At 67.2% G+C, this 15,942-nt stretch overlaps 2 protein-coding genes and 1 long non-coding RNA gene across 7 annotated transcripts; 2 read left to right on the top strand and 1 right to left on the bottom strand.

The window, feature by feature from the left end:
* The first annotated feature begins 122 nt into the window (after positions 1-122).
* TMEM132A (transmembrane protein 132A) lies at positions 123-6,611 on the top strand. The gene is made up of 11 exons (XM_056354864.1): positions 123-351; positions 1,308-1,519; positions 1,592-1,882; positions 1,972-2,354; positions 2,442-2,591; positions 2,994-3,186; positions 3,260-3,403; positions 3,494-3,696; positions 3,957-4,233; positions 4,630-4,821; positions 4,906-6,611. Exons 1-11 carry the CDS (start codon positions 285-287, stop codon positions 6,028-6,030), a joined length of 3,237 nt encoding a protein of 1,078 aa, XP_056210839.1. The 5' UTR covers positions 123-284; the 3' UTR covers positions 6,031-6,611.
* A 933-nt stretch (positions 6,612-7,544) lies between these two features.
* Positions 7,545-9,384, bottom strand: LOC130155833 (uncharacterized). The gene is made up of 3 exons (XR_008824228.1): positions 8,994-9,384; positions 8,103-8,271; positions 7,545-8,024 (listed from the first exon to the last, which is right to left on the bottom strand). It is a non-coding gene; the product is annotated as an uncharacterized LOC130155833 (long non-coding RNA).
* Positions 9,385-9,615: 231 nt separating this feature from the next.
* On the top strand, positions 9,616-14,905 carry CD6 (CD6 molecule). 5 transcript variants are annotated; one of them, XM_056353509.1, is made up of 13 exons: positions 9,616-9,815; positions 10,939-11,013; positions 11,748-11,819; positions 11,958-12,266; positions 12,371-12,670; positions 12,788-12,856; positions 12,972-13,112; positions 13,301-13,402; positions 13,493-13,600; positions 13,684-13,764; positions 13,877-14,071; positions 14,349-14,513; positions 14,637-14,905. In XM_056353509.1, the coding sequence occupies exons 1-13, from the start codon at positions 9,761-9,763 to the stop codon at positions 14,732-14,734; spliced, it is 1,770 nt and encodes a 589-aa protein (XP_056209484.1). In that variant the 5' UTR covers positions 9,616-9,760; the 3' UTR covers positions 14,735-14,905. The 5 variants fall into 5 exon arrangements, with proteins under 5 accessions (XP_056209484.1, XP_056209486.1, XP_056209485.1 ...); XM_056353511.1 differs by having other exon boundaries at positions 13,274-13,402; positions 14,418-14,513; positions 14,664-14,905; XM_056353510.1 differs by having other exon boundaries at positions 13,274-13,402; positions 14,418-14,513.
* The last annotated feature ends 1,037 nt before the right edge of the window (positions 14,906-15,942 follow it).

Raw genomic sequence — 15,942 nt, 5'->3', positions numbered from 1 at the left:
GAGAAAGAGGATAGGGATGGGGATGGGGATGGGATGGGGATGGGGATGGGATGGAGTGGGGAGCGGGAGGGCAGGGCGCGGCGCTCGGCGCGGCACAGCCCGGGGCCGGGGCGGCTGTGGGAGCGGGGCGGGAACGGGGCCCGGCGCCGCGCGGGGCGGGCAGGGCCGGGGTTTAGGACCCGGCGGGACGAGGCGGCGCCGGTGCCGGTCCCGCCCCGGCCCCATTGTCTGGGCGCGGAGGCGGAGGGACGGGAGCGGCGGCCGCCGCTCGCACGGACGCGGCCATGGCCCCCGCACCGGCCCCGGGGCCCCGGCTGGCGCTGCTGGCCGCCGCCCTGCTCTGCGCCCCAGGTGAGTGCGGCCGCACCGGCACCGGCACCGGCACCGGCACCGGCACCGGCACCGGCACCGCCGGCAGACCCGAGCCGGGCTCCACGCCCGCACGCGTCCCCCGTCCGAGGCGACCTGCCCCCCATTCCTGCGTTCGGGATCGCCGCGAGCTGCTCCCTCCGTCCCCGCGATCCCGAGGGGATCCGCTCCCCCGGTTCCCTCCGTCCCCGCGATCCCGAGGGGATCCGCTCCCCCGGCTCCCCCTCCACCCCCGCCATCCCGAGGGGATCCACTCCCCCGCGCACTCAGGACCTTCTCCGAGCCGGAGAAGAGCCGCTCGCCCTCCACCGCATGGGATCCCCCGAGATCAGGAGGGGATCCCCCAAGCACCGTGGGATCCGCTGTGATCTCGGGGGGATTGTGAGGGGATCTCCTCCCCATCCACGCGGGATCCTTACAGTCCGAGGGGATCCCCGACCCACGGGAACGCGTGATCTGCCTCAGTCCTCCCCCTGCTCACTGGGTCCCTGCGATCTGCCCGGGGAGCTGCTCCTTCCCATGCCCGCGGGGAGCTGTAGATCGGGTGGGATCTGTCCCTGACCAGTGGGTAAGCCCTGCCGGGATATCCCGGCGGGATCTGTTCCGTGCGCACGGGGATCCCTGTGATCTGGCTGCCCTGATCCTGGATCCCACCCAGCGGGACCTGGCACCCACCGGGGAAGCGGGTGCCCACGCCGCCGGCACAGCTGGGCAGCCTGATGGGCACCGGGGTGCAGCCAGGCCGGGGGGATCCCCACTGCCCCCCACCGCTCAGCCCTGGGGTGCTGGGGTGACCCTGTCGGGGGGCTGGGGTGCCTGGGGATGCCGTGTCTCCCCCAGCCACCCACGGGGGTGGGCATGGAGACCCCTGCTTGGCACCCCAGGGGTGGCACACCACGTGGCCCCCGAGGCCGGTGACACAGCTCCTGTCCTGGCAGCGAGGGGTGACGGGGAACCCCCCGAGCCCGTGTACCTGCCGGCAGCCCTGGAGGTGCTCGGCGTGCCCGAGTACTACCGGCTGCAGCGGGCGGACCGGGACCTGCCCGCCAACGCCTCGCTGCGCGCCCGCACCGAGAGCTACCTGCTGCTGCGGCACGGCCCTGCGCAGCCCCTCGTCCAGGCCACCTACCCGCCCTTCAGCACCCGGCAGGTAACACGGCCCCCGCCGCCCCCACACCCCGGGGCAGCATGGCCCCCCGCCACCAGCCTCGTCTCTTTGCAGGAGGTGCCCGCCGAGACCCCCCTGGGAAAGGATGGCTCGGCAGCCTGGGCCATCCGTGCCGTCCCCCTCGAGAGCGCCGTGTCCCCGGCTGAGCCTGTTGCCCGTGTCCTCTTCCACCTGCAAGGTCCCGACTGGCTGCCTGGGGAGCGGGACCACCCTGGGGAGCGGGACCACCCTTGGGTGCGAGACCACCTTGGGGAGCGGGACCACCCGGGGGAGCGGGACCTGCCCTGCGTCACCCTCCATGCACACCACCGTGGCCGGGTGGCCCGTGGGACATGCCGCCTGCAGGTCAGTGCCACCCACCGAGGCTGGAACCCCCCTGGGGGTCCCCACTGCTCGGCCCCCAACCTGATCCAGGGTTCTGCTGCCCTCTCCAGACACCCCTGGGCGTCTGTGTGGTGGAGCTGGAGATCCCCCCACGCTGGTTCTCCCCGGCATCCCCCACCTCACGCAGCCGCCGCCGGGCAGCTGAGCCCCCCGGGCGCCCCGAGCCCCCCGAGCCGGCCGAGCTGCACTACAGCGTGGTGGGGCCGGGGGAGTGCGGACACGGCGGGGGCCGGGAGCGGAGCCGTGGTGGGGAGGCACCGCGGTACCTGGGCATGCTGGAGCTGCGGGCGGCCGAGCCGGCGCGGCGGCAGGAGGTACGGCTGGACGACAAGGTGCTGCTGCGGGTGCCTGACGCCACGCTGCGCCCAGGGCAGCGCTTCACTGCCACCCTCGCCCTGCGGCACAACTTCACCGCTGACCAGCTGACGCTCCGGTGAGACCCCCGGGTTGGGCAGGGGGCCCCCACGGAGGGTGGCACGTGCCAGGAGAGGGATGGCGTGTGATGGGGATCTGCTGGTAGGATCAAGGCGAAGAAGGGGCTGCAGGTGGTGGCGGCCCGCCCTGGGGCCCCCGCTGCCTGGACTGCCCAGCTGGAGCGCAGCCGGGGCCCCAAGCACTCGACGGCCGTGGTGACATGCCGGCGGAGCGGGGATGCTCGCGGCAGCTGGAGGTAGGGAGCGGTATGGCACCCTGGCTCCTAGGGACCCCCAGTATGGGAGGGGGCTTCTGCATGGGGACTCAGTGCAGCCCAGTAGTGCCCAGTCCAAGCAAGGGGGACCAGCATGGCAGTCCCCATCCCAGTGTGGCCCAGCTGGAGCAGGGGGACCTGTGCATTGCACCTCTCCCATCCCAGTATGGCCCAGTCGCAGCAGGGGCACCTGTGCATTGCACCGCTTCCATGCCAGTGTGGCCCAGCTGGAGCAGGGGGACCTGTGCATTGCACCTCTCCCATCCCAGTATGGCCCAGTCGCAGCAGGGGCACCTGTATGCATTGCACCGCTTCCATCCCAGTATGGCCCAGTGGGGGAGCTGGAGGACACAGGGCAGCCCTGACCCCCATGTGGTGGCACAGGGTGGCCGACTCCTCCACATTCCTGTACCTGGACCTGGCGGTGGAGAATGGGACGGGGGGGCTGGCACCGGCGCGGCCCCTCACCTGGCAGGTGGAGTACCCCGGCCAGGACCCCGAGGCCCAGAAGGACAAACTAGTGTGGGAGATCCAGGTGTCGGAGCGGGATGTCCGTGCCCTCGTCCCCCTGGTACAGGTGGGTGCCCCCTACCCTGGCCCCCACCCCTGACCCCATGAGGCCACGTGCTCAGCCCCACTCTGCCCCACAGGAGCTGGAGATCCTGAACACAGCCCCACTGACGGGGGTCTCCCGTGCCGTGCCGGTGAAGCTGGTGGCGGTGGAGGCAGGCGGCGGCGTGACTGAGCTCACCGAGCCCCCGGGCTGCGAGTCGGCCGACAAGCAGGTGCTGCAGGTGAGTGGGGCTCCCAGTGCCCCCCCGGCATCCCCTCCGCTGCCCAGGCACTGCCCGCTCCCCCTGCCCCTCTGCGTGTCCCCCTACCAGGTCTCAGATGCCTGTGACACGGTGTTCGTGGGGGGCAAGGAGAGCCGGGGGGCACGGGGGGCACGGGTGGACTTCTGGTCCCGGCGCTTGCATGCCTCGCTGCGCTTCACCGTCTGGGCACCGCTGCTGCCCCTGCGTGTCCAGCTGGGCGACACCGCGCTGGAGCAAGTGCGGGGCTGGCGCCTGCCTGGTGGCCCCGAGAGGTGAGCCCAGCACCCGGGGGGGACCCTGCCACCACCCCCTGCTGTGCTGAGCCCCATGGGTGTTAGAGGGTACATCCCCACCCCGCTGAGCCCTGTGGCACTTGTGACATGTGCTCTTGCCCCACTGAGCCCCATGGCACCCGTGAGATGCACCCTTGTCCCACTGAACTCCATGGTGCTTGGGGTGGGCACTCCAGCCCCGCTGAGCCCCCACACACTCGTGGCACATCCCGATGTCCCGGTGTCCCCACTACCTGCAGTGCTGCGGCAGAGGCAGAGGAGCCCGGGGAGGAGGCTGAGCGGCGGGCACGGGGCTGCCGGCCCCAGTACCAGCGGACGGCGGTGAAGGTCCTGGCGCACTTTGTGGCCCACCCACTCGATGGTGGCCGTCACCTCACTTACCTGCCCGGTCCTGACTGGCTCCTGGATGTCACCCACCTGGTGGCCAGCCAGACCCGGGTGCAGGACCCCCGCGTGGCTTCACTGGAGGGGGGCACCGTGGTGGTCGGCCGAGAGCCTGGGGTCACTTCTGTGGAGGTAGGCTTGGGGGCTTGTCTTTTGTGGGGGCTGGAGGGGGTCCTGGGGGTGGACAGAGGGAGGTGGGGGCCTGCAGGGGGGGGCTGGCAGTGGAGGGAGGGAGATGGGGTGGTGGAAGGGGTCCTGGCAGTTGAAAGAGGGAGACGGAAGGCTAGAGGGGGTGCTGGGGCTGGAGGGAGGAAGATGGGGTGGTGGAGGGGTTCCTGGGGGAGGAGGGAGGGAAACGGGGGGGCTGGAGGGGGTTCTGGGGATGGAGGGAGGGAAATGGGAGGCTGGAGGGGGTCCCAGGGGGAGCTGAGGGACGCAGGGGCTGGGGGACCAGGGCGGGGGTGGCAGAAGATGGGGGCACAGCGGCGGTAAGCCTGGGTGCTCAGCAGGTACCCCCCATGCCCCCAGGTCCGCTCCCCGCTCTCGGACTCCATCCTGGGGGAGCAGATGCTGGTGGTGTCGGAGGAGAAGGTGACGGTGACAGAGCTGCGCGCCCAGGTGGTGTCGGGGCTGTCCCTGATGCTGCGGGCAGAGCCAGGCCACCCCAGTGTGGTCACCACCACCGTCCAGGGGACGGTCACCCTGCGTGCCCCGAAGCAGGTGAGAGGGGTGGGGGGCTGATCCTGGGTGCCAGGGTGCCCTGTCCCCCCACCCCGGTGCCATCCCACCCGGCATCCCTGGCAGGAGGCGACGCTGTCCGTCTGGCTGTCCTTCTCTGACCGCACGCTGGCCCCTCTGGAGCTGTACGGCTGGCAGGACATGGCCTTGACCGTGACCTCGCTGGACCCTGCCGTGGCCACCGTGGGGGGCTCGCCCAGTGTCCCCGCCACCCGCCCGTGGGTGGTGGCTGAGGGGCCGGGGCGGGGGTCTCTGCTGCAGCTCAGCCTGCATCCCCCCGACGCCTGCCGCCGGGGCCGGCACCGGGCAGCCGCACTGGCCACCGGCACCGCCTGGCTCGAGGTGGGAGCCAGCCGGCGTGCACCTACCCCCGGTAGCCCCTGGCCCCGCGGTGGCCACCCCCGGCCCAGCTCGCCCTTCCCGCGGGCCGAGGGGGCCATGTCGGGGGAGGCAGTGACAGCAGCCAGCGAGCCGCGGCAGAGGGACCCCGCAGGGGTGGGACCTGCCTCCACCAAGCTCCAGGGCCTGGGGTCTTCCTCAGAGGAGGAGGAGGAAGGCTACGGCCACGACCGCGCGGGCAGGGAGGAAGAGGAGGAGGATGAGATGGTGAAGGCTCCCGAGCGGGTGACGGACCTGGAGATTGGCATGTACGTCCTGCTGGCTGTCTTCTGCCTGGCCATCTTCATCTTCCTCGTCAACTGCATCTTCTTTGTCCTGCGGTACCAGCAGAAGGAGCTGCCGGATGCCGGCACGGCCCCCTCAGCCCCCCAGCCCCACAACTGGGTCTGGCTGGGCACCGACCAGGAGGAGCTGAGCCGGCAGCTGGATCGCCGGCAGCCTGAGCCCCCGGCCCCCGAGGCGGGCACTGAGGCCGGGCGCTGCTGCTGCGGGGTGCCCCCGGGCCCTGCACCCGGCTCTGAAGCAGGGGGTCCCCCCCCTGGCACACCGACACCCGGGGCTCCCCTGCCCCGCAAGGAAGGGGGCACGCTGGGGGGCGGCCGGAGGAAGCGGGTGGAATTTGTCACCTTTGCGCCTGCCCGGGTCCCCGAGGAGCCCCCCCTGCCCGCCCCCAATGTCCAGTCCATCCTGGTGGCCAGCGAGGACGACATCCGCTGGGTGTGTGAGGACATGGGGCTGCGGGACCCCGAGGAGCTCAGGAGCTACATGGAGAGGATCCGGGGCAGCTCCTGACCCCGGGGGGGCAGCCCCTGGCCCCCCAGCCCGGGCAAACCAGTAAGGGACCGACCTCCTCCCCATGCCGCCCTGGGGGACACACACACATCCCCCCTTTTCCCTGCCTGGCAGCGGGCTGTGCTGCTCCTGGGGACCACTGCCCATCCCTTCTGGTGGCCTGAACCCCAAGCCCTGGTCACCCAAGGGACCAGCCCCAGGTGCCCGCCGGGGGGGTCTCCCCCTTCCTTGGGGTGCACAGCAGCACCCCTCACCTCAGTGGCCTCGGGGAGGAAGCCGGGGTGCCCTTACTGCTTTGGGTCTCATTGCGACATTGTGTTCATAGTGATGATGATGATGATGATAATGATGAGTCCTGTGGTCTGATCCCGGGGAGGGTCCCATGCCCCCCACCCCACCTGTGCCATGAGGAGGAGGGGGGTACGCGCCTTCCCCCCTCCTTCACCCTGGCCACGCATCCGTTTTGTACGACTGGCATTTTCTACCTGTAACGCCCTGGGAAGGGGCTGCTGTGAGGGGCTGTTATTTATGGAAGATTTTTAATTCTGACATTGTTACAAAAATAAAATATTTAAAAAAGACAGGCAGCCCCTGTGCCGTGCTGTCTGCCCCCGCTGCCGGGTACTGGCAGGTCACATCCTGCCACTGTCCCAGGGCAGGGGCAGCAGGGATGGGGAGGATGGTGCGGTGCTGGGGCACCACCATGGTGCTGCTGGCAAGAAGCAGCTCTGCCAGGCACGGCTCAGCCCGCTGGGCTCCTGGGAATGGGCTCGTGCCCTTGGCATTGGCTCCACGTGGGAATAAATGTGGGAGATGGTCATGGGAAGGGCTCGGAGGCCAGTTCTGCACTGGCCCAGGTGGGGTGACCTAGGGGCAAGGGACCTCCTTCGTCCCTGTCCTGCCATGGGGAAGGGGCTGCTGCCTTCCTCCTCCTCTGCCTGCCCAGCCCGAGCACCCAGGACCAGCCCATCTCTGCCTGGCAACCCCAAGCTCCAGCAGTGTCTCTCCTCCATGGAAAACCACAAGGATTTCCACACCTTCAGCCCCCCAGTCTGTCCCAGTGGTCTGGGGACCGCCCCAAAATGCCCTGGGTGATAGCAGGGGACACCCCCCCTCTGCCACCCTGCTTGTGGCAGGCTGCCCATGCTGAGCTGGCACCCACCAACCTTCCCCTTCCCTCTGCCCCACACTGGGGCTTGAGCCATTCCCCCAGCTCCCCCAAACCCATGGGGCCACCAAGATGGGGTGACCGCTCTGGCTGCCTGGGGTCCTGGCCCCCCTGCCCTGCTGGCGCTGGGACCAGCATCCCTGTTCCCAGGGAAGGGGGGGTGGCAGCGCCTGGTGATCCAGGCAAAAAGCAGGCAGGTGACCGACTGGATCCCTGCCGGCAAGAAGTAGTTATCCATGTGGCAGCTGGGGATGCTCCCTGTCAGCGTTAGGGTGGTCAGAGCTGGGGCTAGCCCTCAGGACACCCCCATGTCCCCCACCCAATCCCCACTGGCCACAAAGGCACCCCAAGCAGGAGGTGACACTCCTGTCCCCATGCCAGCACTCACTGTAGTCCCCTGGGCAGCACATCTCGCAGGCTGGCAGCAAGAGGAGGGTCAAGCAGCCCCAACGCCAGCGGTGAGCCCAGCCTGGAGACAAGAAGAAAGCCATGACAGCTCCTTTCATGCACTCAGGGCCCCCAGTGCAGGCAAACTCCGGGCATGCAGGAAAGTGGAGAGAGCACGGGAAAAACACAAACCCTTTGGGGTTCCTCCACCAACTCCAACTGCCGCAGCGAGGGGCTGCGGTGGCTGCCCTGGGACCAGGGAGGAGCAGGCACCGCTCACCAGGGATGCTGGCAAGGAGCTCGCTGATGCTGATGAGCAGGTACCAGAGGACCTGCCACCAGACGGGCAGTGTGGCAGCCGGGTAGCGGTCCTTGCCAGTGGGCTGTGGCACTGCCTGGTAGCGCTGCACATACTGCAGCCTCTCCCGCTCCAGGACACCTGCGGGATGCGGGCAGGGTGCTGAGTGCCCGCCGAGCTCTTGCTGGTGGCAGCCTCCCACCCCAGCTTGGGTCCTACCTGCCATGAGGATGGAGGTGAGGCCGAAGAACATGCCCAGGGCCATCCGCTAGAGTGCTGAGCGCAGCAGCCTCTGCCTGGCTAGGAAGGGGTTGATGAAGTGGTCCTTCAGGAGCACCAAGGCCACCAAGACTACCACGTTGGCCAGGAGCAGCCAGGCATCTGGGAACTGCGGGGCAGAGGCAGGTCAGGCACCAGCCCCCACCCACAGCAGGCAGCTCAGCATCTCATGGGACACCCTGGCTCCCACCCCAGCCCCCACACATCAAGTCCATGGAGCTGCCAGCCTCATCCCTCCGGACCACCACGGCTCTCAGCCTTGGCTCTCCACCACCACCTCAACCCCTCTCCGGGCTGTCCCTCTTACCGTGTGGGTGCCCCACGTTCCTGTCCCTCCCTGGCTCCCTGTTCCCTGTTCCTGCTGAACAGACATGTATGACAGCTCAGAAGCAAAAATCCCTGTCAGCCTCCGTGGCTTCTTGACAAAGCTTTCTGCACGCACCCCCCCTTACTCAGGAGGCTTTGCTCACCCGCCCAGCACAGCTCTGCTGGGTCCTCGCACCAAAGCCCCTCGCTGAGGCTGGGGTCTCCCCCTGCTATAGGGGTGTCAGAGCTCCAAGTGTGCTGGGGGATGTTGTGCACCCACCAGCTCCCACCAGAGCCTCCCAGGGCCACCATAAAGCATCCTTCAGCTCTTCCATGTCCTTGCACCCCCTCCTGCACAAACAAGCCCCTCCAGGCTCCCTGGCACAGGGGAAGACCCCAAAGGCAGAGCTCCCCAGCCCATGGCCACAGCTCCTGGCATTCCCACGGCCCCCAGCATCCCCATGGCTCCTGGCAACCCCATGGCCCCCTGCATCCCAACAGTCCCCAGCCATCAGGCATCCCCACCTGACAGAGGGATGAGCTCTCCGGGACTGGGGGGCCCTGATGAGCTCTGTGATAACCAGCAGCTGGGCAAGGGAAGAGCCGGGTGGCAGATCTTGGAGTCACCATGAGTCGTCCTCTGCAGCTCCCTTGTGCCACGGGGTGGAGCAGGGTGTGAAGGACCCTCCAGCAGACAGCACCAAAAAGCACCGGCCATGTCACACCTGCCTGTGGTGTCGCAAGCACCCTCCTGCCCACCTCAGCCCCAGAAAATGGAGGAAAAGGAGGGCGCCCCACGCTCTGCTCCATCACCCATGGAGGACCCGGAGCTTGGGGGAGCCTGAGCCCCACCACGCCACCAGAGATGCTGTACCAAACCGGTGACACAGTGGCATGCCAGGAGCAGAAAATCATGGCTCCTGCAAGACCCATGTCCCCCAGGTGCTGAGTGTGACCCAGGTGGGACCACCGGGTCCCCATGGCTCCCATCACCCCGAGGGATGCCGCAGGCACGTGGTGTGGTCCCTGAGCAGAACCCACCTCCACCGGACCCCCCGCTTCCTCCCCACAAGTGTGCAGGATGGAGCCACCCCATCACGCTCCTCCGCCCCACAGTGCTGAGCTGGCTTCCTGCAGCCCTCGACCACAAACCGGGAACAGAAGGCACATGAGCAGCAGGCAGCAGACGGGGCCACAGCCGAACCATGTCCCCAGGCCACTGAGAGAGGACAGGACCACCCGCCCCCTGGCTCCCCAAGTGCCATGGGGCTGCCCCACAGCCACTGAGCAGGATGGAGGGGCTCTGCCTGCTCTTGGTGACTCTCTCCGCCGCAGCGCCCGGACACGGTACGCCAATATCCCCACCCTGTCCTTCCCTGTTCCTCTTAGTGTGCCGGGACCCCAGGGTGATGGCTCTGCTGATGTCCGAGCCGGGTCCCTGCTGCCTCCCCGGGGCAGGGGGTGTTGGTGGGTGCAGAGGGGTGTTACCAGCGGTGGTTCAGCACCAAGCGAGGATGCTCCGCGGGCAGCTCTGCAAAGTTGAGCTCTTTGCCTTCCTGAGGTGCTTGACGCTCCTTGATGTGCCCAGTGGGAGCGAGGGAAGGGTGTCCCTGCTTGGGGGGCGGTGACTCTGGGGACCCTAAAAGGGCTCTCGGGGCCACCCTTCCCACCAGCTCCCACCCCGGCCCTGTGGGAACCGGGTAATGCTCTCCTGGTTTTGGCAAGCAGGAGCCAGAACTCACCCTGTCTGCTGGTGTCACCAGCATCATCGCCCTGGGATGGCTTCTGGGGACGATACTACCTGCTCGCCCCGGCCCGGCAGGGTCTAGAGTGTTTTCACACCTGAAATGGCTGCCTCAGTGCCTCTACTCAACTGGGGGACGGTCGCCATTGCCTTTATTTCCGCTGACGGCTCCTTCCCGCACCTTTGCCGGTGCCTGCCTTGGGCTCAAGGCACGGTGCCCAGCAGGACTGCGGGGCGGCTCTTCCTTGCTGCACCCCTGCTCCCACACTCATCCCTTACCTTTTCCTTTAACATTTTTAACACCAAGCCAGAGCCCAGCAGTTAGGGCAATGGTTTCCCATGGAGCCCACCGGGACGCCCACTCGACGCGCCCCACCAGTGGGGTTTTGGTGGCAGTGATGGCGAGCGCAGCTCATCTCACCCCGGGGGGCAAATCCTTCCTCCCGGAGGAGCCCAACAGTGGATTTTTCCGGTGATAACGGCGGGGGCTCGGTTACAGCTGTGTGTTGAGGCAAAGGGATGGGAAAGAGGAGACAGGGAGGATGGGATGGAGCCCTGCACCCAAAATGGTGCCGTGCCCTCAGGGTGGCTGGGGAGAGGGAAAAGCCTAAAACGAGACCGCGGCGGCGGCAGCATCCGCTCACCGGAGGCACAGACTCGCAGGGGTCCGGGCTGGGGGTGCAGGCAGGCAGGTACGGGCAGCGGGCTGACCCTCTCTGTCGGCAGGGGCAGCGAGCTGGAAGGCAGCGGTGTCGGCAGCCCAGGCACGTAATGGCACCCCACACTTCAGCATTCCCCCCGGTGAGTGTGCCCCAGTACCGCCATGCTACGGCCACCTTCTGCCTCCCCCAGCCTGCGAGCAGACCCCACGCCAGGACTTGGCCCCGGGGCATGTTGCCCACCCAAGAAGGGCTGACGTAAGGACACAGGGACTGATTTTTAGGGGTGCAAGAGAGATGCGGCCAGGGCTCAAGGGGGCTCCCCACAGTGCCGCCCATTTTGTGGCAGCCTGGGGAGCCATTTTGGAAATCCTTCTCCGGAGCAGCATCACTCTTCAGGCAACTGGGACGCACATTCCTGCACCCTCTTCATCTGTCCCCTGCCCTCCCCATGGCTATGAGCGGGGGTGGCAGGAGAGCCATGTCCCTCTGGTTTGCCATCTGTGAGCCACAGAGTGCCCAGAGGCTGGCACAGGAGCGGCAAGGCGCTCCGGCACGCCGGCACAGTCAAACCGTCTGCTCCTCGCTGCGTCCCCATGCTTTGCCAGGAGAGTCAGGGCTGAGCCAAAAAAAAAAGGGGGGGTGTGGGGGGGGTGGCCCCCCGATACCCATTGGCCTCACTCCTGCTTTCGCCTTGGTGTCTGCCAGCTCTCAGCAGGGCTCTGGGTGTGTGTCCATCTGGTGGCACATCTGTCTGTCCTACAGCCATCAGCCCCACCATGCCACCTCTTTCCCTGCTCAGGGGGGCCGGTCAGCCCCGGAGGAGGGTCCCAGCAGGCTCAGCCCCTCATACCCTCTGCCCCTTCCTCCTTGCAGACCCCACGGAGCCGATGGAACCTCGCAGCACCCCAGCAGGCAGGGCGGCTGGAAACACCTCAGTGGCACCAGGTGAGCACAGAGGGCTCCTTGCACCCATGTTTCGGTGAGGAGTGGGGAACCCGGGGGTGATGGCATGCCATGGAGCCAACAGTGGCATGGGGGACAGTGCCAGGGACACCGCTACCCCTGTCCCCTGTGCCTCGCCAGCTCTTGGCATGCTGCGGCTAGCCGGCGGCCAGAGCCGGTGCGAGGGCCGGGTAGAGATGGAGCAGGCAGGTGCCTGGGGCACGGTGTGCGACGACGCCTGGGACTTGGCCGACGCTGACGTTGTGTGCCGGCAACTGCGCTGCGGCTGGGCTGTGCGCACCCATGACGGTGCTGCCTTCGGCCGGGGCACTGGACCCATCCTGCGGGACGAGGTGCGCTGCAAGGGACACGAGGAGCATCTCTGGGACTGCCCGGCTGAGCTGGAGCATGACTGCAGCCACAAGGAAGATGCTGGTGTGGTGTGTTCAGGTGGGTTTGGTGTGTGCTGGGTCCAGCAGCCATCGGGCAGGGTCTGGGCTCTGGTGCAGGCAGGGTGCAGGCAGCGCACCCCCAGCTCTGCTCTCTGCCCACAGAGCACCAGGAGTGGCGGCTCTCCGGGGGCCGGGACGGCTGCGCCGGCCGGGTTGAGGTCTTTTTCCGTGGTACATGGAGCACAGTGTGTGACAGCACGTGGTACGAGCTGGAGGCCAGCGTGCTGTGCCACACACTGGGCTGCGGGGAGCCCCTCCGGCAGCTCGCCTTTGGCCACACGCTGCCCGGCAGGATGCTCTACCAGTGCGAGAGCCAGCAGCCCTCGCTGGCCCACTGCCAGTGGACCTACAACAAATCGGCTCCATGCCACCAGTCCCAAGCGGCTGGCGTGGTCTGTAATGGTATGAGATCCCCCCTTACCTGGCCCTGTGGTTGTGGGGGGCTGCCTGCTTGCTTGTGGCCACGGGGGTCCCCTGTGGATGAGCTGCAAGCCAGCTTCTTCTGTCCCTTCCTGCCAGGCTCCCAGGGCTTGCAGCCACCAACCCCAATGGCCACGGTGACACCAACCAACGTCACGCTCCTGCACGGTGAGTGTCCTGCAGACCTGGGTCTGGGGGGGCTGCAGGGAGTACCCAGTTTGCCCTCCTTACCTGGAGGAAGGATGCCTCAGGTGTCATGAGCTGTGTCTGTTCTCTGTCTCAGCTGAGGAAGGCTCCCTGGCTGTGGGGACACAGTCCCCTCTGCACATGCCCCTCTTCATCCTCTGCCTGGTTCTGGCAGCACTGCTGCTGCTCACCGTGCTGGCCTTCACTGCCACCCTGCTGAGGGTGAGGAAGAGGAGCGGTAAGGCACCCCTGTGGGGGTACGGTGGGTCCTGGCCAGGGAGGGGGTGACACTGCCAGCCCAGCTAGGGCCACCCCACACCCAGAGCTCAGCCCAGCTGTGGGAGCAGGGCTGGCTGTGCCATGGAGCAGCTGAATGGGTCACCCCCCTTGTCCACGCAGCCCACACCATGTCCTCCCACGGGCTAGCCGGTCCGGTCCTGGTGACCCACAGCACCCAGAACCCCAGTGCGCCCTCGGGGACCTCCAATGACTACAGGGACATGCCTCCCAGCCTTCCCAAAGGACCAGGTAGGTCTGGCAGATGAACTGCCCCCCTGGGGGCTGTAGGGCAGGAGATCATGGCTGTAGATGTCTGCCCCATCCCCATCTCACCCCCAGACGCACCAGACCCAGCCCCTCCCACTGCCAAGGACTCCGACTCTGACTCTGACTACGAACACTATGACTTCAGCAGCAACCCGCCCGTGGCCCTTTCCACTTTCTACAGTGAGCATCCCACCCAGCCCTGGGACACCTGCCGCCCTGCCCTGGGTGCCCCCGCTGATGCCCCTTCCCTGCCCTCCCCGCAGACTCACTGCGCCAGCAGCCCAGCGAGCAGCTGCTCCCGATGATGCCCAGCCAGAACGGGATGGAGCCGTTCCCTGCGGAGGGTATGGCATGGAGGTGCCTGTCCCTCTGTCCTGCAGCACTGGCTGTCTGTCCCATGGGTGGGCGAGTGGCTGTCCTGCAGCCCGGGGCTAACGGGAGCCCTGTGCCCCGCAGTGCCGGCCAGGCTGGGCCCCCCATCCTGTGGCAGGGGGAGCAGCTCCTCCACCTCCTCCTCCTCATCCACCGAGCCCTACTGCAATGACAGTGTGCCCCCCCAGCATGCCTGGGCCTGCCCCCCACCCGCTGCCGACAGCACCTGCCAGCACGCAACACCCACCACCCATGACTACAGCAACTACCCCAGCACAGGTGGGCACTGCCGTGGGCTCCGTAGTCCCAGCGATCGGAGCAGGGATGGAGACAGTGGCAGGGATGGAGAGACCCCAAGGACAGGAGCAAGGGATGGAGAGACCCCAGGGATGAGGAACAGGGATGGAGAGACCCCAGGGATGGGGAACAGGGATGGAGAGACCCCAGGGATGGGGAACAGGGAAGGGGACAGTCCTAGGGATGGAATGGTACTGAGGGACCCCAAGGGATGGGAGCAGGGGTGGAGGATGCCAGTAAGAGACCCTGTTTCCCCCAGCTCACCAAGCAACAGCCTGTGCACCCACCCCAGTGCTCTCCCCACCCTGGGTACCTGTGTCTCCAGCAGACCCTGAGCCCACCGACAGCTCCAGTACCTCCTCGGGGGAGTGGTATGAGAATGTGCAGGACACGGAACCACCGGGAGACCTGTCCTCAGACCCCAGTGAGGACCCCACACTGACAGGGCAGGAGTGGGGTGGCACTGGGGGCTGCAGGGCTCCCCTGCCCCTGCAGCACCCTCCTCCTGCACCCTGCCCGCCTGCCTGATGGGTGCTCTCCTTTGCAGACTGGCCAGCTCCATTTTTGCCCTTAGGGGGACACATGCAGGACCCCAGCTGCTCTGAGGGCAGTGACTACGATGACATCCAGGGCTCTGCCTACTGAGGCTGCCTGAGCGCCACAGACAGAGGGTCATGGCAGGGGACACTTGGCCATGCGGCCATGGACTTGCCATGCCGCCGCCGTCTCCTCTGTGCCAGCACCGGTCCCAGTGGATGCTCGGTGCAGGTGAGATGTACCGGGCTGTATGCTGCAATTAAAAGCTTTTCCCAGTGGGCCACCGTGTCCCTCAGCCATACAGGTTGCTGGTCACCAGCCCCACAGTAGGGGAGCTCCCAAGGGCTCTCCCAGCTGCCCAGCAAGGGATAAGTGACCCAGAGGTGTCCCTTCCTGCAGTCCCCTGACAGGCTGGTCACAGCCATGGTGAGCAGCATCGTCTGCACCAGCCACAGGTCCCGGCAGCCAGATCTTCTGTCCCCAGCCCACGGCAGTGTCCTGTGGCACTGGGGGTGGTGCTCAGCCCCTAGGGCTGGCCCTGCAGGGGACGTGGGGTGCTGCCCCACAGCCATCCCTGCCACTGCATGGCAACACAGCGATGGATACACACACACCCCCAAGTTTCCCCACACCCCACCGGGCCACGGTCCTCCCCATCCCAGGGACACACTGGCCACTGTGCCAGTAATCCCCGGTGTGGGGGCTCGAGGGATGCTCATGGGGAAGGCACTGGGATCCCATCCCAAGTACACTGGCTGGTGCTGTGTGGCAGTGCTGTGTGGTCCTGGTCCCTTCTCACCCCAGCCCAGGGCTGTGGGGCAGATACCAAGCCAGGAAGTGGGACATAGCCAGCTTCCAGCCCAGGGTGGATTTGTCCCCCTCACCCAGAGCTCAGGTGGTGGGATACAGCCCCTGAGGGGAGGATACCCCCCTCCAGCATCCCATGGTCCACCTGAGCGAAGCGGCATCACCCTGTGCCAGGCACAGCTTGAGAACAGAGACACTGGTGGGCTTGGGTGCTGCACCCAGCCGGGCACAGCATCCAGCCATCACCCCTGGGGCTGGGACCCCTCCATCCCCCTGTCCTTGGGGCTTTCCCTGCACCCCACATGGCTCCTTCCATCAGTAAACCAAACTGAATGGCACGTCTCCCACCCCAGCACCTGCCAGAGGGTTTCCATCTCCCCAGGCGTCATGAGGTGGAGCCTCGGCAGAGGCTGGGGTTCAGACCCACCCCCGTGGAAAATTTGCCCCCTGCCACATCCTTCAGCTGTTTACCAAGGCGAGAGGCTCCGGTGGCCCCGAACAAAGGAGCC

The sequence above is a fragment of the Falco biarmicus genome, chromosome 10 (assembly GCF_023638135.1).
Source record: "Falco biarmicus isolate bFalBia1 chromosome 10, bFalBia1.pri, whole genome shotgun sequence".
Classification (NCBI taxonomy): domain Eukaryota; kingdom Metazoa; phylum Chordata; class Aves; order Falconiformes; family Falconidae; genus Falco; species Falco biarmicus.
Note: the sequence above shows the minus strand (reverse complement) of the source record. Positions and strands in the feature narration are given on the sequence as shown.